General features: G+C 31.6%; 1 protein-coding gene across 8 annotated transcripts in view; it reads left to right on the top strand.

Moving 5' to 3' along the window:
• The window catches only part of LOC145261109 (ephrin type-B receptor 2-like), a 320,628-nt gene extending 293,553 nt beyond the window's left edge, over window positions 1-27,075 (top strand). For 4 of the 8 annotated variants that reach the window (XM_080119326.1, XM_080119329.1, XM_080119328.1 and 1 more), the window contains 8 exons: window positions 517-702; window positions 10,044-10,079; window positions 21,007-21,068; window positions 23,237-23,335; window positions 24,016-24,129; window positions 24,254-24,448; window positions 24,985-25,127; window positions 26,612-27,075. In XM_080119326.1, coding sequence (XP_079975452.1) covers window positions 517-702; window positions 10,044-10,079; window positions 21,007-21,068; window positions 23,237-23,335; window positions 24,016-24,129; window positions 24,254-24,448; window positions 24,985-25,127; window positions 26,612-26,882 — 1,106 coding nt within the window. In that variant the 3' untranslated portion in view covers window positions 26,883-27,075. The remainder of the gene's footprint in view (window positions 1-516; window positions 703-10,043; window positions 10,080-21,006; window positions 21,069-23,236; window positions 23,336-24,015; window positions 24,130-24,253; window positions 24,449-24,984; window positions 25,128-26,611) is intronic. The other 4 variants (XM_080119333.1, XM_080119327.1, XM_080119331.1 and 1 more) reach the window with 1 other exon arrangement.
• Window positions 27,076-27,663: the final 588 nt, after the last annotated feature.

Raw genomic sequence — 27,663 nt, 5'->3', positions numbered from 1 at the left:
AAGAGTTGGTTTTCTAACAACGTCTTGATTTCTAAATCACGCTGACAACTAAACCATAATGATTAATGGAATGTAAACAGATCTGTTTGGAGTTTCCACTCCCAAGTTTTTTATTCCAAATCTGGATTTTTGTTTGTCCAATTTTTTTTCTAAAAAACTATATTTTAACTACCTACTAAAATAAAAAAAAATATATTACAAATTGTGCATTAAAATTCAGTAAAATACTTTTAATACATAAGCAGTTCAGAGAATATTTTTGATATAACGTGGTCGTACATAATGATTAGTATTGAAAAAATGTATACTGATCTTTAATAATTTTTTATATAAACCCATTAAATGCATAATTAATCCATTTAAAATTGTTTTTACTGGAAAAATGTTTTTGTTTTTTTTAATTTTTCAGAACGAATTATTTTCAAAAACTGAGGTTCTACATATAAGTAAAAAAAAAAAAAAACTTATATCATGTCTATTATTCGCATCAATTGTTTTTTCTTTCTCAACTTCTAGGGGAATTTGGAGACGTGTGCAAAGGAAAGCTGAGAGTACCTGGGCGACCAGACATGACGGTTGCTATCAAAACTCTCAAACCAGGAGCAACAGAAAAGAACAGATTGGATTTCTTAACAGAAGCTAGCATTATGGGACAATTTGATGACCCGAATGTCATATTCCTGGAAGGAGTAGTTACCAAAAGTAGGTCTTTTATTCTTTCATTTATATTTCATGCACTTTATATTGTCTATTCAATTATCCTAATTGTAATCTTTCGCATTGGTTAACAAATATTTGTATATTTTTTATTAATCTGTTATATTAATGTTAATTAATCTATACAATAATAAGTCTGTTTATAAGAATGAATCATGAATGATAAAATGTTCTTCTTCCATCTCTATTTGTTCCTTATTTGAAATATAGATTCGCCCAAATTTAAATTATTACTCTGATGTTACTTAACTGTTAAATTTGTCTTTAGGTTTTATTTGCTTTTTAGTGTCACACCTTTCTTTTAATGAGTTAATATTATGTTTAAAAAGTTATTTTCACTGTCATTTTCCAACATGTACCAAATTTATCTGCATAAACATTTGTAATATTAAAATATAAATATCAAAACTCTAGCTTATGTAACAGATAGGCAAACGTTAAGGTAAAAATAAGACAATTCAAACGAAATGAAACTGATAATACTGCCTAATTTACATATTGTTCGGCTAGAGAATCGACTTTGCTTTCAAGAGAAAATGAAATCGGACAAACAACTCACTTATTGAAATGAGATGTTTTTCTGATGGACATTATTTACTACTCTTATCACTAGTGGGTTTTATATGTGTAATTAAATTGTTTGCTCTCCGAACTTATTAAAATGCCGTGTCTGAAGATTTCAACTCGTTATAAGTAGGGCTATGACAACAGCATATTCTTTTCATTGTTTTGACTAGTATATATCCAACACACCTAGACAAAGTTAATCAACCGAGAACCACATCATTCTATATAAAAGCATATATCAATGGATACACACCCGAATGAAAAGAATATGCTGTTGTCCTAGCCCTAGTTATAAGCAAAACTAGACTTAAACAATTGGGTATTTGAAGCGATATATGAGGTGTTGTTGTTTGCATAAATTGATGCGCTTCAGACAAATCAGAATCTTTATTTGGGTACACATGACCGGAATGAATATAAGTACCTAAAACACCTTGCGTGAATAAAATAAAGTTTATATGTATGGTATTTTTGAAAAATAAAAATTCCTGCAAAACTTCATATAGCAATAGTTAATCAACCGAGAACCACATCATTCTATATAAAATTATGTATCAACGGATACACACTCGAATATGATGTTGTCCTAGCACTAGTTATAAGCAATTGCCTTTGACAATTCACCAGGAACTCATTTTGTAAACTTAGGAACCTTTCCAAGTTGTTGAAGCTGAATACAAATAATTATGGTTTGAGGAAAGCTTCATTATCAGTTCTTCATTTGACAATACAGACGTAAAAATGAGCCAAATTAAACTCAACTGAATGTTACAATCGGTTTTCATGTTCCAATCGTGAACTTTGTGAACCATCTTTTGCAAGTTTTTTTTTTATTCAGATATTCTTCTTCATAAACTGAATATTTCGAGTCAGTGTGACTGTGGAGTTAATTTTTATATAATTCCTAAAACATACTTCAATGCTCCTTGAATGCTATCACGCTGAAAAGACTTAAACAGTGAAAGTTAATTAAATTGTTTTGTAAAATATCATTTAATATATCCACATATATTATGTAGATTTAAAGTTAGCACGGATCATCACATTGTAGCTGTATTACCAACTAAAGCTCTTAATTACATATCATGTAGGGTTTACTGATTCAGATACATTTCATATTTTCTTGAAAAACTTATTTATAAACAATTGTTTCTATGGAACTTGGTTAAAACAGTTTGTAAATAAGTGTTTATAACGAGTTCACGTACATGAATAAATATCTGACAGAATGTGTAACTATAGACAGAAATAAGACTGATTTACATAGTTCATAAGAATTACATGATTCTGTTGTTGGCATTGATTTCTATGATATGTTTCTGGTTAGAATTTCTACTAGAAAAACATCGGCTACTTACAGGAGGGACGAGGTGAAGGTTGCCAACGTCCTAAGTGAAAGTGTTTCTGTGGAATGAACTGGATACTTGGCGCACCCAGGAGTCAGTCTCTGTCGTTAACCACTGAACCACCGCCACCCCCTGGAATAAACTAATTAGGCAAAGCATAAAACCAAATAGAACAGAAAATCGATACAAAATCATTCTCTTTCGCGTTATCTCGTTTCAGTTATAAAAGTTTGTCAGGGAATAGCATTTAATTAAATTAAATCAAACCAGGAAAATGACATGCTAATAATTATTTCATATAGACAGGAATAAGACAAACTAAATAGCACACCATTCTTTTAGATCGATATTTCGTTTCAGTTATGAAAATTGATTTAGTATAAATCTGTGATGCTGTCAAGCTAATCCTGTTTACTTTGATTATAGTTATTTTTCTTTTACTGTTCTTTTACTTAGTAATTTTCACGAATCAGGATGGTTCATAACTAAAACAAAATATTTAATCAAAATTACTGTTGATTACTCCAATTTTCTCTAATTCTATTATTTAAATCTTACTTATATCGACAACTTTATTATTTAATTCCATCACTTATTAAATGTTAGAATTAAATCCCAACAAAACTTACGGGATGATCTAAGAAGAATATAATAATTATTTTTATGATTAATGAAGGGGTGGCCAATCCTCAGTTCTTGTCTTATTACTACAGAGTGACTCTCAAAAAACGTATCAGTTATTAATAAAATTTGCAACTTGCTCGGCATTTGAACCATATTTGATACAAATGTATTTCAGTCTATACTTGATTTGTCCAAGATTCCTTCGTGAATGTTCATCAATCTTTGTTTTATTTCGGTTTAATGATATGAAGTGGCACTTTGGTGATCGCTTCATGAAGAGTTGTCATCTTGAACAGACTATATTATAATCTAACTTTACTTGATATGTCCCGCAAAAGAAGTGTATTCATTTGAAATAACTTGTAAGAAAAAAAAAAACAAAAAAACAACTCGGATGTACTCGCATTAATTGCATCGTTGCCCTACATATTTTAATATGTGAGATTATCTTAAAAGGAAAGTCTGTCAAAACAAGTCCCAGCATATTCCTGAACTGAAGAAGCCATCACAGGCCAAATCAGACTGTGCCAAATGAACAACGTCATAAGTATGAACAGCGATGAAAAAAGACTGTTGAAAACTTATGGCTGTAACATCGTGGAGATGTCAGGCATAGGATAAAGTGCATTTGTATTAAATTTGGTTGGATTGTAGAAAGGATTGTAAATTTTATTAACGATTCCATGAGTGACGATTTTTGATGGGTCACACCACAGTTTAGTTTCTTGGTGCAAAATGCATGATTTAAAAAAAAATTAAATGTTTACTAAAACTTTATTCTGATGTCCTTCCTGAAAATTTGCATGTTTTCTGTTGTTTATTTTTCTTGATGCATTTTAAATGAAAATCCGGGCTTAGGCTGCATGCTCTCCCCTCTGTTTGTGGAGAAACACACCTACAATAATTAACAGATTGAAAAAGCATGCAGGTTGATCTCTTTGTACACATGTGAGCACCGTCAGAGATTTTAATATCTTAAATGAGAAAACTGTTGTGAAACCTCGTTCGAAGTGTCAGTGTTTGAAATATTTTTTTTTATTTTATGCGTATTTATAATATTAAAATGAATTCATAGATTGTATTATTTTAAGATAGAAATAAAATAATTTCTGAAGATTTTTTTGTTATATATCGGAATTTATAAAATGAGGATAATTTGTATTAATTGAATGTAAACAGTACAAAAAGTAATGTAATGTAATATAGATAGTACAAAAAGAAATATCGTGTACATGTATACCGGGTAAAATATCAATATAAGTAATATTTCATATTAAATCAAAATTAACAATTCATACAAGAATTGTCTCATAGTATAACTATTAAGAACGTTAGTTATCAAGCATTATCTTCCGAAAATTGAATGTTCAGTTCTTAGCAGATGTTATAATAACTAAGAATATCATGACAATGACGCAAAGAGAACAATTTACCCCATGAATTCAATGAAGAGGTTGGTTAAAAATTCTATACATGTTCTAAGTTTGACAAAGATTAGAAAATTAACAAATTGACAAAAATGTATATTTGAAGAATGTCAAAATGTTGTAAACGGAATAAGATTTAAATGATTGTCTTCATATGAACAAGCCCTGTTAATTTCAGTATTATATTTGGGGTAGATGTATTAATTATATGTAATGAAGGTTTGGAAAGTAGTTACTTCATTATAGCGTAAAACCTTGCTTTATATATATATATATATATAATGGACACATAATCTATGGAGTAAATCCCCCTAAACGTTATCAACTACGAATTTCCCAACAGAATTTGTACTTGCATCCATTAACTATTTTTAAAGAATACATTTTATTTTCTGAAAAAATGAAACTAAAATTTAAAACAAAAAAAAAAAAATTGTCTATGCTTCGCCATGGCAGAACATAGACAGATATGCTTCTTGTTAATAATCGTCTCAAATTCCCGAGAATAGATGTAAAAAAATCGTCTGCTCTTGTTTTTAAAATTGTTTTGGATGAATGCACTAGTGTCAGTCTGAAATGTGATTAAACATTTTCATAAAAAAGAAGTCAAGTCGTATTTTCTAGGAAACAGCTTTAGCGGACGAATCTACTTATTTCACAAAGACAATCTTGCAAGGGTCTTTACAGAGGCAGAATGTGTAGATAAAGATTCGTTAAGGCAACATTCAAGAGTGGATAGGGCTGGCACTGAGTAATATACTCACAAAGACATACAGTCTGAAGAGCTGGTGAAAGTTGTTTGCGATGTTATCTTTGTTGAGCTATCGATTATCAAGACTACAGGACAAATGAATTGTTAAAAACTGATCTATTTCACTTCAGTCATCTATCAATTGATGACTGTCCTGGATATGACCTTAAATTATATCCGATGGTGAGGCATTAGGGACTTTAGGGATTGTGGAGCCACCCTTTAATTGCTATTGCTCCCAGGTCCACTCTGACCCTGAGTGGTAGTACCTCTTAGCGTCCCAACTATGGGTTAAATAGAAACCAACTTGAAAAAAAAATATTTTATGAAAAATTCTTTTCTTCAAAATAACTGGATTCTGCATGAAAAGGGTTGATATACCGTAAAACAAAAAATAACTAGCAACCAATCAATTGATGACACATTCACGAAGTTCATGTACTATGATGCATTTAACCCTGGTATGTTTATTGAACTTTGTGTTTTTATATAATCGCTGATATAAGGATGTATGTGACATGCTAAACCTGCATGTAGTTTATATTACTATATAGTAATATAAACTATATGCAGGAGCAGTTATGCTTTCCTATCGTCAAATATCTGTGAAGTCATGCTATTCTCAGAACCATAACCTAAGTTTGCTAAGGAATGCAACTGGAATTACTGCTACCCATGGAGTAGCAAGATTTTTAGTCAAGGTTTACGCCTCTATATCCATCATATGTTTATATTCAGTGGTATTAAGAGTAACTTCAAGATGAATGTGGCATCATGATGTATGTTTGGTTATTTACTATCGATTGGGTACATTTATTGCGTCGCATAGTGCTAACATAGGGACCGGTTCACGAAATTCCTCAATGTCACCTTTGCTTTAAAAATATCTAATTCTGACATATGAGAGCCTCAAATTTCAATAAAAAAAATATAATTTGCTGGATTTCCATTTTGATATGAGAGCCTCAAATTTCAATTTAAAAAATATAATTTGCTGGATTTCCATTTTTATTCAGCCTGTAGACTATATATATTCATTAAATATAAATGCTCTCTCTCATATCTCTCTCTATCTCTCTCTATCTATATATATATATATATATATATATATAGGGTGTTTCAAAAGTCTTGGGAACATTACAACATATTTAAAATCGTTATGTTCCCAAGACTTTTGAAACACCCTGTGTATATATATATGTGTATATATATATATATATATATGTGAGAAACTGACGTCTAGTTAAATATGTATATATACTTTTTAAACTTTCATATACAAAGTAAGACATTTATAATCCATATAACTTCCATTAATGAATTTTATTCGTCATCAGTGCAGATTGTCTGTAGCATATTGCTCAAATTTTAATTATATTTTGACGTATTCTTTAATGTTAATAGATTAACCTGAAAATACCTTGGACCAGATCGAAAATACTCTAATATGGATTAATGATTGAAAGTTAGTGGACAAGCCGGGCAAAGACTGAATTTACCAAATATGATTGGATTGCAAAATCTATTATGAATTTTATTAACAATTCAATAGACAGCATTTGGGGGAGGTCACTTTATAATTAAAACTAAGCAGTAGTTAGACACAATTCTTGTAGATTGACTTAGTGTATTAAATCGACTTGCAATGCTAAATAAATAGTGAAACATAACGTTTTGAACAATATAAATTTCATTAGACCAGAGTTAAAACAATGAAAACTACATGAAGATTATAAGAATTTAATTTCGGCTTTGTTAGGAATTCTTGTTTGTTCGCTAATATATATATATATATATATATATATATATATATATATATATATATATATATATATATATACAAAATTTAAAAGGGAAGACTACACACTTTATGCAAAACATTAATTCTAGAATTCTACCGATTGTCTTAGAATTTACTTTTCAATTCCAAATTCATTACTACAAAGGCAATTGATACCATATTTAATTTGAAACCGCTTTATTTGTTTACTAAATAAAAACGAATCCCTCAATATGGCTACTCATCATGAAAAGGCTCACTGTGTGCAATGGATTTTTCACACTAAATGGGATATGCAGATTCAACGAATATGCAGAAGTATGGAATAATCAACCATGTCGAGAAATTCGCTCATGACACAAGACCGGTTGCCTTAATTTCCCTCCCTGCTTCCCGTTTTCCTAACTTTACGACAAGCATTTAAATACATGTGAACATTTTGCTGCACAACTGTCCATTTACGATGCTCTCAAGCCTTTAATTAAAAAACTGATTTTTCTAAGTGATAATATAGCATGTTTGAGATATTCTCGGAACAATGTATTCTGCATATATAATTATATTTGACAACTTTATTTGGAATAAATAACTCATAGATGATTAATATGCCGTAAAACTAACGACACGTTATTTGTCATAAAAAATTGCAAAGAAAAAAAAGCTCATTTTCTTTCTTTTCTGGTCTCCTACTTCCTTTCCTATCTACCAATTTCCATGACTCCATAAATTTCCTGTCACATCTACGAATAGTGCATTTCTTCCATATTTTGCTTTGTGGTTTCGTCTGTTTGAGTATCGATCAATCTTGATACACCTTGTGCCCTTCTTGATGAGAAGCTATTACTCAGAGGTTCATCTTAACAAAATCTCTCTAATTTAAAAAAAAAATTTCGAAAACACAATGTAATCCAATTAAAACCTTAAGAAAACTATCGAATACAATAGAGCAAGTTTGCTGAGGTATTTTCCAAATTGCCTTTTGTGATAAATTTCAATTGTATCAAGAATTTATCAACAATAAAGTAGGTCGATTTTCAATTTTTTAATATCAACTAAGTTCATTGGTCAATGCTTAGTACTGAAATTAATTAGATTTCTAACAGATTTTTAAACAATTTCTTAAAAAAAAAAACAAAAAAAAAAAAACTCAATGACAATTCTCTTTATTTGGTATAAAACCTTTTTTCGACTAAAATCAATGACACATATCCAGGTTTATGTCAGCCTTCACTGGTATAGTTGCCTCAGACAACCTGCAATACTTATTGCCTTCCTGAAGGAAGAGGATGATGCCTGGGAGGGTGAAACTTTAAGATCAAGTTGTACCATATATTTTACTAAAATCCATCTGACAAAGCCGAACCCTAGCTACAGAATAGTGCCAAGGTGAAGGTCACTTGTATGAACCCAAGGGCCAAACCTAGAAAATAACTTTATCATTTAGCTAGTGTAAACCCTCCATTGAAAAAGATGGATATGGTTGTGATTTGTAATTCATTTAATGTTTTCGTATATAAATTATTTTTTTTTTACCTTAAGAACAAAATGAAATTATCGTAGCCATTACTTAGAATGAAGAATGTTTTTCTGAATTCGTTTCAAATTGTGAGGGTTGTCTTTGCTATTTGCTTTCTCATTTCGTTTAATCATTTGAAATTCATCCATCCAGCACGGCTGTAGCCGATAGTGAACTCATACAGGAGTTTGTAGTCTAATTCAACTCTTGTCGGTAGCTGAATACTTGATGTTTCGCCAGAGCTATCAAGGGTATTTTTTATCTTGACGCCATCACTAGATGGGTTACCTACCATGACTTAAGAGAGTCCCATCTACCCTTGAGAGAAGGATAAACCACGCCAGTTTCTCAACCTGGTATTTTTACCTTGCGGTACATACATACAGTGCCTCGCCTTCCCAAATGGTTACCTATCTGGTACTGGTTAGACTCGACGTTGCTTAACTTCGGTGATCTGGTGAGAACCGGTGTGTCAACGTGATTGTGCCGTATATTATTGCCGTTATGCCATTTGAAATAGATTTGCTATAAGACTAGAAAAGGTACATATTTTACTCACTTTTGTGTTAAGAGATATATATTGATTTATATGAAATAGGCAAAAACACATTAGTCTTTATTATATGGATTTCTCGAAATTTGATGCAAGTTAAAAATATCATGTCTGTACTCATTATACCAAAACAACTTTCTTCAGATGAACATATTTAATATAAAAAAAAAGTTGAATAAAAAAAAAAAAAGTCTATTCCAGTGGATAGCCTGTTTATTAACGCTCTATTAAAAAAACGGATGTCTTTTTCAGTCTGTGTTTTGATTTTGGCTGGCTATAAGTTTAAATAGTGGCAACTGTCTTTTTTTTTTCCTTTTTTTTTTTTTTTTTTTTTTTTTTTTTGCTTCTTCCTTTAGTGGCGAAACATTTTCGTTATAATTTTTGCGAATTAATTTTCTTATTTTTGTTGCTTCTTTTATCGCTTAGAATACATGGGCTTATGTAAAAACATTTTTCAATTTAATCTTGATGCAACACAAAAAAAACAAAAAAAAAACGATAATTCAAACTTTCGACTCTGAGGTGCTAAATTCTTGCATGTCTGTTTTCTGAGAGAATGATGAAGAACAACTGATGGTGCTAGGAACCGCTTGGAACGGTTTCTTTTGGTGCCACCAGATTATTTGAATAAATGAGTTTTCTGCCTCTCTTGCATTCATTCATTCATTTCGTTTCCTTCGTTTGTTTCCTAAAAAAAAAACACACACAATCACCTGCCCTCGTCACTCCCTATGATGCGGATCACCCTTGCCTCACAATCAGATGAATCCCTCCTTGACAGTACACCGGTCGATGTTGGTGAGTTTCACTGTATATAAAACTTATCTGACAGCTCCCTTTCTTTCTGTTCTTTTCTTTTCTTTCTTCACAACACGACCTTTGCCACCCACTCTTTAACAAAAAATTTCCCCACCCACCGAACTCAATCAATTCTTACGCCAACACTAACTCAAGAAATATTGGTATTTCAATTAACTTCTTTTGGACGCTTGTAATAATTTTACATTTTCTTGTAATTTGTTTTTCATGTTCAGCAAGTCATAATCTGATAATATTGTTCTTACATTAGATAAATAACTCTAACAGTTATTCCCAATTGGAATGTTGCCGTTCTCACAACGTTTCGGCCGTTTAATTCTCTGGCCCTTTTTGGATTCCTTTTTTTATAGTTGCTAATCATATAGAAATTTTTATTTTTGAAATATTAGAATGAGGATTGGTAATTTGGATTTTCATGGAAGATGCTCGACTGAGCTCCAATCACCCTACTTGTAAAACATTCACAGTAATAACTCCTCTTAATACTATAATTTGAAAAGCTGTTTGTGTTCTACTTCTGCGTGCCTAGCATCAGCCAGACTTTCCATTGCACAGTTTTGTTTCAAGAATTTTTCGTCAGTGGACTACTTTCCTGAAGCTTACAATATGGTCGTCTTCAAATCATGCCATCAATTATTTTCAATCACCTTTTAATATTAAACCGACAATGTTAACTTTTATTCTTCAGTCTTGATTATTTAGTTATAAAAGCATTGCCATATGAACATATGATTAAAATTCAGTTTTAAGTGAAAGTATTTCAGAAGACGAAACTTCAGTCACATAAATGAACACATCTACGCAGCCACATGACTGATGGATTGAATACAATCTACATCCATGGATTAAATAATAAAATTCTATTCAGATTTCAAAGTTCAAGTTTCCAAGTTTAAAAAAAAGCATCTAACGAAAGAGGTTACTTTGGCCGAAGCATTGTAACAGTAACAATTAACATAAGAATAGTAGTTAAAAAAAATCTAAATTTGAATTTTCAAACTGCATCTTTCATTTAAATCTTTTGGTGAAGAAAGTTAAAACTTGATATTGTATAGTGCCATGGTTCCAGGCATAGATAATGAAGTCACGGAGTTGATTTCAAGATCCAGCCTTAACCACATTGTTTCCTGAGACCCCCCCCCCAACCATTTCTTCTATGGGTCAAAAAGCATTACTAATCTGATTCATTAACGAACCTGGAAGAGGATTGTCTCCACCAGGTACAAATGCCCTATATATGTTACCTTGTGACTCTTTCTATGTATGTCTTTCCTTGTATATGTATGTCTATATCTGTGTCTCTCTATTTTACGTCTTGTCTCTCTCTCTCTCTATTTTTTATATGTAGAAGTCTTTTCAGCCTTCCCTCGCTAAGAAAGGCGACTCCGATGCACATATCTATCTATCTATCTATCTATCTATATATATATATATATATATATATATATATATATGGCTTGAAAAAATTAAATTCGAGCCCCATTTAGGGAAATAAGAAAAAGCAATAAACTTGAGCTAAAACGCATCATTCCAACTTTCTGTTGAATACTCAAACTCACTGAAACCCCATCGAAAATCGCATTCAGACTTAATTGCATTCCACTTATGTGTTTGTTTCTGGTAGCCTGGAGGAAAGATGCTACCCTTCTAAGCAATAGTGGGTTTGTCGACTGAGTTGTGAAATTCCTGACCACTATGAGTAATCACTTCCTACACCGATAATTGCATAAGCATGATGCACTAATGTAGGTATAAAAATTAATATTTATTTAAAATATACATAAAGTTGAAGTAGACTGTGTGTATCTTCATAAAGTTTCTTTACTTTCTTTTTCACTTTTCTCTTCAACTATGCTCATTTTGTTTTTAACAAATTCTCTTTTTTTAAATAGGATTTTGAAATTAAATTTAAATACTACTTTATTTCAAATAGTTACTAAAAGTTATTCATTTTGTCATTGTAATCGTATTCTAATATCTATAAAATTATTGGATGTAAATAGACTAAAAATACCTTTCAATCAATTTGCTGAGGATTTTAAAGCCAGTAAATAATTTCGATTCGAAGTGTAAATGCTTCCAAAAATATTAAATTTGGAAGTAGTTCAAAGTAACTAATTCTTTTATTTTCGACTATTCACAAAAGATTGAGATCTCTTTTTTATTAAAGAAACTGTAATACATTCTGGTTGATTTATTCACCTAATTTATTTAAATAGCATAAAAAAATCCCATGCCTATTAATTTAGTCGGGTCTATATGCTACTGACAACTAGAAAATCAAATTTTTTTAGAAGCAAGTACTTGCAAGATATAGTATAAGGATAGAAGGTGAGTGAACGTCCTCTCCCCTGAGAGGGAACTTTGACTAGGAACAAGAATAATCATCCCTAGTATTACTACCTCAGCAAATCAACAGTAACTTCCCTCTCAAAATGAGGAGGTAATGCCTGGAAGAGTGCATGTCGTAAGCATCATGACAAAAAAGCATCTGATGTTACAAATGCAATCTCTAAATTGTTCGATTGATTCCTGCTGATGAATCTTATGCAAATATAAAAACCAGGGAATAGTCAGAAAAGAAAGTGTCCAGTGAATAAATTCGTCACCAAAATAGTCAGCACTACCTGATTTTCTAGGTTATGCTCTCATTCTATATTTTTCTTCACTTGGCCAACTTAGAATAGTGGTAACATTACAATAATACCTTATTCTGTGCAATATACTATAGCTGTATTTTTATGCCTCTTATATTTTATTTTTGTGCAAACTTCACATGGCGATATGGTACCAGACTGTTCATGTCTGGTCTCTATCATGGTTGCTTTCTGTCATACTATCAAAGGCGGAAATATTTACACCATTGCTTACTTCTTCCTCTCTGGGTGCTGTATTGCCAGTATCCGCAACGCAAAAGATGTGTTGATTGGCTGGAGGAGATGGTGCATAATTTTTATTTTACTATTTTGTAATAATTGATCAGTCGTCACTTTATAAGATATGTATCCTCATGTCATAGTGACTTGATAAACTCTTGTACAAAAAAAAAGATCCAACACACTCGAGGATGATGTCTAGTAAAGAGTCAATGGTTTCTTGTAAGTATTGAATTAAGAGGTTGATTAAAATCTCAGAAATAGCTGGTGAATGTGTGATATACTATAGGATGCTCCATCACCAGTAAATCCAAAATGTAATAATGGCAATCTCCTGTCTCTTGAGACAATGGCATTCTGCACCTAGTTTGGTTTACTACAGCATCTGCTGAGGCTAACCAGATGCAAGCCTGGACAGGTAATAAGAGATACCCATTTATAAGTGTCCCTCTTTCGTCGTTGTAGACAGACTCCAATGGAAAGGCAAGCCAATACATTCGGTGCCAGTGTGGCTGAAGGAGCTGCTAGAAAGATGTTGCAGAGCTTCATCATCTGCCTATTGGGACTCCAGACCAGATTTTTTGTTGGGTTTACTGCCTTAGCCTTTGCCAAAGCATCCACAAGGCAGTGGGGCTATTTGCCCATAGCTGGGGGATTCTGCATGTACACAAGAATAACGAAATGAGCAAAACAAAAACTTTTTTTTTACCTTCAGTCACTATTGTTGTGGATGTATATATATTTTTAAATCAATGATGCTAAGATTTCCAACTGAAGATCTGCAAAGTTTAGAATCGAATAACGAACTGACTAAAAAAAAAATCCCCAATAACTTGCGAAAGTATCAGCATTAATCTATAAAACAATATACATAATTGAAATTTAATAGAGATGATTGCATCTATGTTTGGGTGTCCATAAACTTCCAAAACAGACAATCGAGTTTATTGTACTGATATGAACATTCCAGTCGTTTTATGAATAGGTTGCACGTGATTTATTTGTGAGGGTAAGGGATACGAATTCTAAATTAGTGGAATAGATGTGAGCCGAAAATGTGAGTTTAGCAATCTGATGGATCTTAGCAATCTGTTTAGCAATCTGATGGAAACCAGAAAACACGCAAGGCATTCTTTCTTGATCTTCGAGTCATGAGAACATACTTTTGCTATCTTCCCCTGTCGTGTCGATTGTCTTCAAAAGTGAGTTGATAATACTTTACAGGTGGAACATGGTCAGCAAGGGTGGGCAGCGAAAGCGGCTGGTAGGCAACTTGAGTATGGAAAAAAAAAGAAATCATTCTCTATTTTCTATTTAGTAACCCTAACCTCTACATCAAAGTAAAAAAACTTGATAGGCAGAAAGTGAAGGCGGTGGGACACCTAAGGAATTTTGGAATTGTTTGGAAAAAAGTACAGTCTCTCTTACATCATGGCTTCTATGCAGCCATAAAAGATAACGGATCCCCTCTGTTTACGTGTAATTGCGAAGCAAGTGTTGCACAATCTCCAACCACACCTCTTTTGAATCGTCATTCCTATATCCTACTGACAGAGAAGCTTAGAACGATTGGAAACAATGCTGAGATAAGTGGAGAGTACAATGATACTTTACTTTGGTGATCTAACAGGAACCAGCCTGTCAACCTGATTATCTTGAATATCTCAAATAAAAGTATAGTAGGTTCATATATGTGCATTGAGAGCAAATAGTTTTGTTACACTTAAGGAACAGAGTTGAAATGTGGAGAAAGAATAATTTAATCGAGCTGAGATCATGGAAAAAATGAACACATATGTATATTGAAGAGTTTATTTTTAATGGAAAAATAATTATACACTTTTACTGGAGATTGACTGAGGACCACTACTATATACATTTCGCTACGTTCATAACACTACGATATTTTCTTTGTCTTTATTTCTCATATCTTCTCTAGTTTCGCCACCTAATATAGTGAAAAGCTAAAATATTGGAAAACTGTAGTGTCTTACATGGGTAGTTTAAATCTTACTAAAATCGGATATGTGTATCTTAAGTTTGAAATTGACACTTATGTTTAGCAGGAAGGTAATGTACTGATTCAGAACTACATTCATAGTCCTTCACCAAAAACAATATATGATTTTATATGGGTTATGTCTTCGCAGCTGTTCAGGAGTACATTTGAGATTAGAGAATTCTTCCATTGTCTTCCTCGATAATTTTTTTTACAAAGAAATATGCCTTTAGATTTTATGTAAATTATCAAACTTTTCTTTTCATAAGGAATACAGAAATACCACACATAAACATTAAGTTTTATACATATAGGCATTGAATAATATATATATATACTTATATATATATATATATATATATATATATATATATATATAAAATAGCAAAAAAGATGAAGTCTGAATAATCCAAATAATAAAAATCACCAGCCCTCACCCAAAGAATTCTGAAAAATATTTCAGGTATAATTGTTTGTATTGGTTGAGCAACAATCTTCTGAACTTTGTGTTTATATAAAAGTGCTCTTTTACAAATAGAGCTGTATATTTATTTTGTATGAATTATTATTCACACCAGCACATCTTACGATACCTGTAAATGTGATTAAACTAAAGCCAAGAAAATCGTTTCTGATTTAACAGCTAGAATTTCCTCTTGAATTCATTTTAATTATTTTCAAAATAACCTAAATTTAATTAATTTTCACTAATTGTTATTGGAATCCATACTAATAAAGCACACATAGGTATTTCTAATTCGCTGTTGAACTAATTTATCACAATTTCTTTTTGCACAAATTTAACACTTTGTTTAAAAATGTTTTAATATTTTTTCATGTTTATCATTAACTTTTTTTTTAATTAATAAAATAATGCTGAATAGTTTATATGTGAATTGATTAGTTTTGCTTGGTTATATTGAAAGCATTTCAGCCGAAATAATATTCAAACCTCAGATCCATCTTTTAAAACTTTTATATACAGAATTTTGAGCAGAGCCTTTTATCCATCCAATCCATATAGCAATAAGTATTACTTAGTTTAACGCTTTCAAAATCTATACAAGAATTGTGCATATGAATAGTTTAACTAATGGTAATAGTATATGCATTTAATTTCATTGTCATATTTTAATTTATTTTTTACTTGTATCGTTGCCATTTGATTTTGGTCATCATTTTACAGAGTTAAAATTATGCATCATGGGAGTAAATCTATGCAAGCACTCATTTTCGCTTTCTACTTTTTTTAAAAAGATTAAATAAGTAGCAAATAGACTAATATAGCTGAAGTTGTGTGTGGGTTCACGAAAAACCTAACTGCAATCTTTGAGTATAGATATATGATAAAATATCAATCAATGCTTTTCATTTTGGTTGAAGGGTTTAAAGTCTAATTGAAGATGAACAAAGATTTGGCGCTGACCTCAATCTCCAAACCCTCCTTCTCTCCTCCTATTTACAGATTTCTAGTTTCGTTTGCAATGAATCAGTCTCAAAGATGTTTACTAAAAATGCTAGTTCCTCCCATTCATCTCTCTGCGTAGACCACAGAATCTCCCACTGATCTCACTTCCTGCCTTGCATCCCTTGTCAATTCTGAAATCATTAAAAATGTCTTTCTCTTCGTTTCCAGTTCCATTGTGTACTTGATGTAATCTACATCTTCATTAATTTTATTCACTTGAAATAGTTTCTTGTCTACTCTTTCTCTTACCCCTATCATATTAATAGTATGCATTTCAAAAATTCAAAACACATTAGTTATGATTTCGAATATCTAAAAATTTACTCTGATAATCAATATTTCTGTAACAAGCATTAATATATAAAGTTCTGGCTGGTATATACTATTGACCTTAGAACTTAACTTCAGCTTTGAAAAATATTCTGCAGATTTGATAATGTTTTTAATCCTTAAAAATTCTGTAAGAATTAAATTTAGCCACAATAACTCTTTAAACGTTTTAATAGAGTAAATTAAACGGTTCTTATATATATATATATATATATATATATATATATATATATATATATATAATAAAACAATATAGTACCTTGAAAAAAAACAGGTGACCAATAAGTTATTCAAAACTGACAGTATCATGTTTTGATATCTGTAATATAATAAACATTATGCTTTTATTTTGATTTATTTTTAATAATTGAGCACTACTGATCTTCCCAAAATATATATTATGAACAAAAAAGCTATAAAACAAGAAATTAAAAAAAAAATAAATCAAACCCCGTTTCTTTAGATTCGATATTTCGTTTCAGTTATGAAACTTGATAAAGATTTTTTAGCAGGTTTATAACCGAAACAGAATATCGAATCTAGATAAAATTGATTCTGTGTTAAACATTTCTTAGTCTTTGATTATTCCTTTTTTCATATCTATACCTACAAGTTATTTAATTCCTTTAAACAAGCTTGTACATATATAACTAAAGCAAATTCTAAAAAGTGAAAACCTTAAAAGATACTCAATCTTACATAATAATAAAAAAAGTTCTTATTGAGAAGTGGCTATTAAGGTTACGACAATTTCAAGGTTCACAACTAAATATCTTACGTTCAAATGTAAAACAATAGGAAGCACAATAATTACAAACGAAAAAAACAAAAACAATTGCCACCAATAATTATTAAAAAAAATCAATGTAAATACATATTTGTGTTTTTATTTTCCATTTTTTAAGCATTGGTTTAATTTTGTGTCATTGCTATTTGATTGTTGTCATGATTTTACTGAGCAATATTGTCTGCCACGGAAATGATCTGCACAAAGTCATTTTTGCCTGCTCTTTCCTTAAGAAAAGTAGTTAGTGAATGTTGTTCAAATTGTAAAACCTTTTAAAAAAAATTTTCTAGAGGAAAATGTTTTTTGAATACTGATCACGAATTTATTTGCAAAATACTTGACTTTTTACTTAAGGCAGGAGAGAGTACTTTGAGTGGCACTTGCCCAAAAGTAACAATAGTTGCAAATAGCAAGTTAATAGAATGTACCTTTTTTAAATAAAAAAAATGTATTGACGATTTAATTAGCAAATGTGTTACCATTTTCTTGCACTTGCACAATTCACTTTTTAATCTATCAACGAGTTATGAAAACACGACTAAAAATGACAGTTCACTGCTAGATGAAGATTATCCAATGTCTTATGGCTTTTAGAGCGACATTGTTACAGAAAGCAATCTTATTGTTTTAAATAAGGTAAAAAAAATCCAAATTAACACATCTATAAATAATATTTTATATATAAAACTCACAATCCTTTTAGCAATGCAACCATATTTGGCACAAGTCAGTTTATTCTTATGACTAACTTGTCTACCAAATTACATTTCTAAATGTTGAACAGTCATTTTGCAATGGTGTGCAGAGGCATATTCTATCATGATTTTGAATGGGCTTAATCCTCCAGATTTTTATTCATGGTATTTTCTCAAAGATAAGGTTTATCAAAATAATCACTAATCTGTTTCTGAATTGAGGGGCATCACATTCCAAATCGGAATTGCCAAGTGAAGATTATGTCAGAATTGACAATTTGGACCGTTCAGGTGTGTTTATCATTAAGCAGTTATAAATCGAAGACTTTATCGATTCAAAACTGGACAATATAAAGTGTATTTTGGCCTGGTAATTCTTGCTTTCCTTATTGTCCTTTAAACATTCCATTCCATGTGCGATATTTCTAACAGAATAATTGTTGCTTTCGGTCAAACGATTCTCATCATATAAAACTGTACATATATTGCTGTTTTTTTAGTCGATATCTATCCACATAATACTTAATTTTGTTGTTTATACCTTGAAGTGTTATTTTTTACATGTCATTACATCAAGTGGCTTTATGCCTTGTCTTAAGTGATTTCCATCCAAACTTTGTAGAGAGATCGGCAGAAAGACATTGTAAATATTAAGTTTTATGATTGACCCTTGTTTTGAATCCTACTCTAATGCATATATTCGCCTTCACTATCATCACTAACACTTTAAGAGAAAAAAGTCAGATATATAAAACTCATTTGTCAGGTATTTTGGGAATTGAACGTTTTTTTCTTCATCTACTGGTTTATCTTACTGTTCTTCTTAAAAGTCAGTGTATGAAAGTTTTAATAATATTAACAAACTTGTGTAAAAATATTCGTCCTTGTCAATTGTTGGAATAAATGAATGTCTCTTTAATTCATGAAAAATGTAACAATTAAATGTAAATTAAAATGGCATTAACATTTAAAAAAATCGAAGTAGTATGTTTTTTTTTTTTAAACTGTTAAAGTGGATAATATAAGATAATTCGATTTTGAAACAATTCATTTTTAAAATAAAAGAAATAGTTGTTTTTTTTTTTTTACTTTAGCAATATAAATCTATGCTTGTACACAATAAGAACAAAACTAAACCGACTTTTGCAGAACTAAAAATGAAAAATTGGATTAGAGTAAAAAACGATGTATTCCTATTGTGTTTACCTACCAATAACTTTGGCGATTAGAAAATTAAATTGTTTTTGGAAATCGGTGTGAAATGTGATAACATAGTACAAAGGTGAATAAGCATAATTACAGAGAAGCAAATGAACACGAGAACTGAAACTGTTTTATGATATCAGTAATGTCGTTCTTGACTAAAAAAACAACAAAAAACAAAAACTGATTACTATTAAATTATGCAAACTGTTGTGTGCCATCATGGAATATTCGTCCAGTTTTGATTTTCTTTAACTTTGAAAAAAGATCTTTATCCGTGACGATTGGTCACCAAATATCGTTATTTGTTTGTGACACTTTTACTCTGCTTAAATGTCACGCCATCTGTTGCCACAGCTTCAGACAGGAAAACCACGTTAGTTTGGTATGATCGGTTGCTGTGCACGAACTGAATGCTGGTCATTAAGCAGGGAAGCTGAAAGAAAACTAGCGATCACGAAGACAACGTTGTTGTACTGAACTTATTTGAATCACTATACCATGTCTGAAGGGTCAATATTCACCATCGTTATATATATATACATATACACACACACAGGATAACCACATAGACACATTGGTTCTCCTTAGATCACTGAACTTAAGCAATGTTGAATCTAACCAGTACCAGATGGGTGAACTTTAACGAATAACTTGGTCCATATCACAGATTAGGATATGCATGCGACTGGGGGAGGGCTGCTTGTGAATTTAATATTAATTTGGAGGAAGTAATCTGACCAGTATTAATGCCGTACTAGGTATTCACCTTCATATTTTGAGACAATTTTTAAAGGATTTTAGAGAATTTATATTATTTGAGTTACTATCTTCCTCATTTATCCGTAGCACAATTGAAAGGTGTTGATTTACAGTCCGTATTAAATGAGTCTTCTGGAGGTTGGATGTTCAATCCTTACTAGAGTCGATAACTAAAATAATATAAAATTAACACTTTAGTTCAGTCATGACTGACAGAACAAGAACAATATACCTTAACGTGACCTACCTTTTAGTTTTACTATTACATAGAGCGTTAGAGACACTTTGTGCAAATTCAGATACCTATGATTTTGATGAAATTTTAATCTTCGTTATTAGACTTTAATTAATATAAATGATATCAGTGTCTAAAGTATTTTAAAGCTTTGTTGGCAACATAACCTTATATTTGAAAAGTCAGCTTCGATTTGCATTATCTTTGATTCACTATCAAACATCAAATAAGGAAGATTTCAATTTTTAGGCTTAAATTAAGTAAAAGTTAAAAGTTCCTCAATAATTAAAACCATTTAATGAATTTTGCTCCAAATTGGAATGAGGATTCTAGACATAAAGTTTATTTTGTGATTTGTACCTTGGTACAGGCGATACTTGCTGTTTATTAACTGTGAGAATATGCGATTTAATTATAACGATATCAATTCGTTAAGCAGTATTGCATGGGCAAATTAGTGTTATACAATTTCTTTCTAAATGTTGATATTTTATTTGAATGTTTTGCCATGTCTTATGATTTAACCTTTATTCTTTTTAACGTTTTTACAGATCATCCAATCATGATAGTTACAGAATATATGGCAAATGGTTCGCTTGATACGTTTTTAAGGGTAAGAATGTTTTATATTTGTTTACTTTAAGAAGTGCACATTATTGTTAGGATGATTTATGGAATTAGTTGGAATAGAAAAGCCAATGAAGACATTAGAGAAAGTGATGCAAATGGATTTGAAATATCATCTGGTTTTTATAAATAGGGTTCTTCGAGTGGTCCAGACTCCAAGGTGGGCAACACTAAGCATCTTATGCCTGTTCTTTATGGTGTTGGATTCAAGAGATTTATATCGGTTATACTGCACATAGTAAAATTACTTATTAGACGCTCTTCCTTAGCTTGCAGTCCTGGATATGAGCGAAAACTATATCCGATAGTGAGGCCCCACCTTGCGGGCTTTAGGGAGTGTGGAGCCACCCTTTAATTGCCATTGCTCACAGGTCCATTCTGACCCGGAGTGGTAGTACCTGTTAGGGTCCCAACTATGGGTTAAATAGAATCTGACGTAAAAAAAAACATACTCCATTAAAAATCGTTCCTCAAAATAACTAGATTCGGCATTAAATAACGTGAAAAAGGTTGGTATGCCGTAAAACAAAAACAACCAACCAATTCTTAGCTTGCCCTGCTTTCATCGTATCTGCAGTATTCAGGTGTGTTAAGGTGCTGCAAAAAGTGGTTTGCTGTATATGGATAAAACAAATCAGATTCTATTTGCTTTTATCATGGCCTCCATTTTATTTTTAAAGACAAAGGGTAACTGCACATGTAATTGTGAAACAAAGCTACACTTAACCTGAATCAGCATTGCTTGAATCTTAGTGTCAAGGAAAAGTTATCAAATTAGACCAATTCACGTAGGAAGGAAATAATTCTAATAGCCTGAAAATTATTCATGCACCATGTACATGCGTCATATTAGTGGATATAAAAAAAACTTTCCTCCAATTCTTTCATAACGATCAGCACAAGATTTCTGCTGAAAAAAAGAAAAGAAAATATAATTTAATAGTTGTCGTCCTCGCATAGCAATGCACTTTAGTTCTTAAACTAGAAGATTTACTAAATCTGTGTTTCATTGATTCTCAGTGTGAAGATGAGACTATTATCCTTGTTCGACTGAGAATAATGCAGTAGTGGCAGTTGTCACTAGGATCTGCCTGCACTAAACGCTAAATCAGCCTTCAGTAACAGGCCTGCTGCTTCCGATGACAAAGGATAATTCATTGTCTCCAATTTTGATTCTTTTTTTTTTTTCAATTTAACATAAGACGATAAAAACCAAACCCACAACAAGATTTCCATAATCTATGTGGAACTATAGACTACACAGAAAAAAGTAGATTGATTGCTTAAATTTCGAATGGTTGATTCGGATGAGAGGAGGATGATTGTATGGAATATTCTGAGAAAAAATGAAATGCTAAGTGTGCAAAAAAAATTATCTTAAATTAAAATAGAAGGGGAAGATGTTTTAAATATGATATAAAAGGAATATTGTACAGTTGTCTGTGTATGTATATCTAACTAAGGGTAAAAATAAGACTATAAACCGAAGAGCCACACAGTTGATGTATTTTTGATTGGAATTTCCATCCACGAAATATTTAAAATTTTAGAAAAATATTCATTCTCTGGCGTACAATTGCGCCAGGTTTCGTCAGAAAAAGTCTGTTTTTCAATTATATACTAATTTAGAAAGGAAAAAAAAGGAACTTATTATACAAAACAGAAAGGATGGAGCTGAAAAAAGGAATAAGAAAGATGGAAGAGTAAAACAAGGAGAGGGGAAAAAGTTAGAAAGACGAAGGGAGAAGACGTTTTAATCGAAATAAGTTACACTTTTGCACCGGGCAATTCCGGGAAGCCCTGCTAGTATTATGTGTGTTCGAATCTGTCAGAATCTACACAGGATACACATAGCATCGATTTCACCAGGACCTCGCGCTGGTTATGGAAAAAAAGTACTAATATATTCATATTCTCTCTAGAGTGCATGGGCGGCGATGTTAAAAATACATTTTCATTCCTACTAGTGGTGAGTTTCATAACAACCTTGAGATTAGTTGAACTGAATAAAGCATTTAAAATTCAGATAAAAATTGACGGATGTGGAAATTATTCTGATACTCATGGGTAGGATTTTTATTGCCTGATGCTGCCAATATGCACTTCGTTCTTTGGTCGTTGAGTTTAATATCCAATGCGTGTTTTCTTTTGTAGAATAACGATGGCAAATTTTCATACTTACAACTTATTGGTATGATGAGAGGAATATCTTCAGGCATGAAGTATCTTTCCGAAATGGGATATGTTCATAGGGTAAGTAAATTGTCGATTTCTTTGCAGACAAAAACTTATCAGTTGCATTGGTCAAATTTAAGTGCCTTAAGCTCCCGGTCTAAAAGGTCGATGTAATTAAAGAGCAATTATGAATTTTATTTTCGACAAAAAATTAAATAATTCGCTGATTTGCTTTGTCAGAAACATGTGTATATGTATGTTTGTTTGTATTTAGTCTATTTTTTATTTAGGGAAACATAAAATAAAACTGGATGTTTTTGCTTAATAAACCCTTTTTTTTCCAAGTTTTTAATCGTCCATACTGTATTTCGTTATAAATGAATCATTTCTAAAGTACTCACGACGAAATAAAAAAAAAAGGAACACAAAACCTGCAGTACTTACATGCACTAACCAAAATATCGAATTGATTATTTGAAAAAAGAAAGGATGCTCGGTGTTATTGAATAACGTTCGCCTAATTATATATAGTAAATATATATATATATATATATATATATATTCCTTGAAATGTAAATATTAGGTTAATGAAAGCACTAGTGGAAATTTCCATATTCATCATTAAATGTTTGCCCAAATTTTTGCATAATTATTTCAAAAACATTTGATAAGTAGTTCAGCATTCTTTGATAAGTAGTTCAGCATTCTTCGAACTGTCAAATAGATTAATTTCCAAATCGATTTCTTTACAATTCTAGGATCTTGCAGCCCGAAACATTCTAGTTACAGAACACTTAGTCTGCAAAGTGGCTGACTTTGGCTTGTCCCGAGAGGTAGAAAACGATACCACAGATGGTGCCTATACAACAAAGGTAAGCTAAACAAAAAATGTCTACAGAAATACAAAACAAATGAAGATTATTCGAATTTCTATTCTTTCATTAATATTAACACTATTTTTCATTGACATATTTGGTTTTAATCCAATTTTTCCAGGGTGGTAAGATTCCTGTCAGATGGACAGCTCCTGAAGCCATTGCCTTCCGAAAGTTCACTTCAGCGTCTGATGTCTGGAGCTATGGTGTGGTCATGTGGGAAGTTATGTCATACGGAGAACGACCATATTGGAACTGGTCAAACCAAGATGTCATTAAGGCTGTTGAGAAGGGATACCGCTTACCACCTCCAATGGTAAGGCAGTCTGTTAAAATGTCTCTTGATTAATAAAAATATTCATATTGTTTGCATACCATTATCGTGCTTGATGGACTTAAATTGGTTAGAATAAAGTGTGTTTTTAATGTTTCGACATGCAATCCCATCGAGCCTTACTGTGCTTATATGATAATTATCAAAAAGTACAGCTATTTATTTAGTATAACGTTTTATTTTTCGATTTTTTTTTTTTTTACATTTACTAGCCTTATTTAAGCTGACCTCTTCAGGCCAAGTTAACTACATGAAAAATAAAACATTTTTGTACAAAACCTTTTGAAAACGCTAAAAGCAAATGATCGTATGATTGGAAATCTTTTTAATTGAACATCCTGGATTTCATTACTTTGGTTTCTTTTTATTATTGGAATATATTATGTTTATATTGATTATAGAACTCATGAACTTTTTTGGGCCAAAACTTGGTATGAAATTGGAGAACCATATTTGAAAGAAAGATGCATTTATTCTTCTAAGTATAAAGATTTAATCTGTTAATATTTTCTTTGTAGGATTGCCCGGAAGCCATCCACCAGTTGATGTTAGATTGCTGGCAGAGAGAGCGGAATCATCGGCCAAAATTCGGTGCCATAGTTAAAACCCTTGATAAATTAATAAGGGCACCTGAATTATTACGGAAAATGGCTAAACCAAGGTTTGTCTAATATTTTCCCAGCTAATCTTAATTTACATGTTCTGATTATGAGACAAAGAAGCAGCAATCAAAAAATAGTGCAGCTTTCCTTACTATGTTACTCATTAAATTTGAAAAACTTTTTCAATTGACATCGCATGTACTTCCTTATTCCATACTGCCAATATTTCCGTACACAGTATTTGTAGAATAGCATGCTTTTTATCAACTTTACTATGATGTGTACATTCATCTGATCTGATTAATAATCTATATAAAGGTGAAAATGTCTGTGTACATTTCCTACCAAATTACTCTATCAATTTTCAGTCTAGAGACTCGAGATTTACCAGGAGTATTGAAAATTTGGGAAAAAATTTGTAATCGGTTTTCGGTCAGGAATTTGGCTGTCAAGGGGTCAAAGTTCAACGATTTCACCTTTGAAAACTCTACCAAACACCTCCATCAATTTTGGGTCTAAACACATGAACATCCTGAATGTAGGTTACATGAACATGAAACTTTTTAATTTGATTTGCCCCCCCAACAATATATGTTAACTGGTCAAATTTTGACCTCTCCGGTCTCTACCAAATTATTCAGCCAGTTTCTGGTCAAAGATTTGAAATTTTACATAAAGAGTATTCAGAGATAGGGCAAGCGTTTTAATCGGTTTGGGTCGAACATTTGAGCTGTCAGTTCAAAGGATTTGACTTTTGCGGTGTCTAGCAAACTACTCAGTCAATTTTGGTTCTAAACATTTGAAATTTATATATAATGGGTATTCAGACATGCGGCAAGCATTTTAATCAGTTTTGGGGCGAAACTTTGGCTGCCAAAAGGTCGAAGTTTAAAGAGTTGACCTTTGTAGATTCTACCAAATTCCTTCACCAATTTTGGGTCTAAAGACTTGAAATTTTAGATGTAGGTAATTTGGACATGGGTAAACCTTTGTATTTGTATTCGAGGCCAAAATAATAAGTGTTAAGAGGTTAAAATTGGGGTCAAAGTTTAATAAAATTGATCTCTGCGGTCTCTACCAAATTGCTCGGACAGATTTTGGTCTAAACATTTGAAATCTTACATAAAGTGTATTGAAACATAGGCAAAGTTATGAACAGTACATAGGGCCCGAGCAAAGCCAAGTTGGACTGCTAGTACAGAAACGGCTAAAATTTAATTCAGGTGTCACACCTATTTTCTTGCACCCTTGTTTCAAGAGACTTGTTGGATGAACCGAATTGCTAGACAATAATAAAAATACATAAACAGAAGTAAAATCTAATTGTATACACCCAGATACCTCTATTTCTATACCATCTACATGCCTCTAATTGTATACCCTTCACTACGTCTCTAATTGTATGCCCCTATAACTAACTATGTATGTCTTAGTTCCTGCTTGAATATATTAAACCCTATATCAATTATAAATATATATTTTAACCTTTGTGATAAAAAATCACTGTTTTATGTTAAAATTTCTATTGTCGTTTATTTTCCAGACCCCACAATTTCATCGACCCGAATGCTCCTGACCTGACCAGCTTCACTAGTATTGAAGAATGGCTTATGTCAATAAAGATGGAACGATATATCGAGAATTTCATGAATGCCGGCTACATGAGTATGGACCAGGTAGCCCGGATCACAATGAAAGATCTTATGGACCTTAATATCAATCTAGTGGGTCACCAGAAGAAAATCATGAACAGTGTACAGATGCTCCGTGCTCAGATCTACGGGGCTCAAATGTCAGAAGGGTTTCTCGTATAGCTGTTAATGGGAGGAGAAGACGAACCGGAAAAAATATTAATGAAGTAATTTTGAATTCAGAATGAATATAAAAACATGTTTGGGTTGGGTGGGCAGGTGAAAAAGTGGGGGAAGGGGTAAGCGGAAAGAATCGTTTTTGGGGGGCGAAATATAAAAGACACCTCTTTTTAATTAAGTGAAAGAAAAAGAAAAACCTAGAAACATATTTTTTAAAGAAAAAAGAATGAATTTGGTAAAAAGAAAACAAAGTTATTATTGATATTACCCATTAACATAATCTCCACCCCACACACTCTCACTCACCCTTTACCCACCACCCATTCACACACACATATACACGCATGCATCTATCCATACACATATACACCTTGAATAAGCAAACCTTGATAACATGTAGGACACCTGGAAGGAAACAGATGTGATGATGAAAAATGGAACGGAAATATTTGAGTCAGAACCAGGCAAAAAGGCACAGTATGTAAATGGCAGCCTTTTGTTCAACACCGCTCTACCATAATATTTTCAAATCGGCATGCTGTGATTCAAACTAACAGTGGCTAGCATGAAAATCTATCAGCTGCAGTATATATATATATATATATATATATATATATATATATATATATATATATATATATATATATATATATATATATATAAAAGATTGTTTAAAATAAAGAATTACTTGGTAAAATAGCTTTTTATATATTAACAAAATCCAATATTAGGATGAATATCTCAAAGTTTTCACGATGTAAAAATAAACATTGATCGTGATTGA

The sequence above is a fragment of the Euprymna scolopes genome, chromosome 37 (assembly GCF_053919585.1).
Source record: "Euprymna scolopes isolate OS-2025 chromosome 37, ASM5391958v1, whole genome shotgun sequence".
Taxonomy (NCBI): domain Eukaryota; kingdom Metazoa; phylum Mollusca; class Cephalopoda; order Sepiida; family Sepiolidae; genus Euprymna; species Euprymna scolopes.
This window is presented reverse-complemented; position numbering and strand designations above follow the sequence as displayed.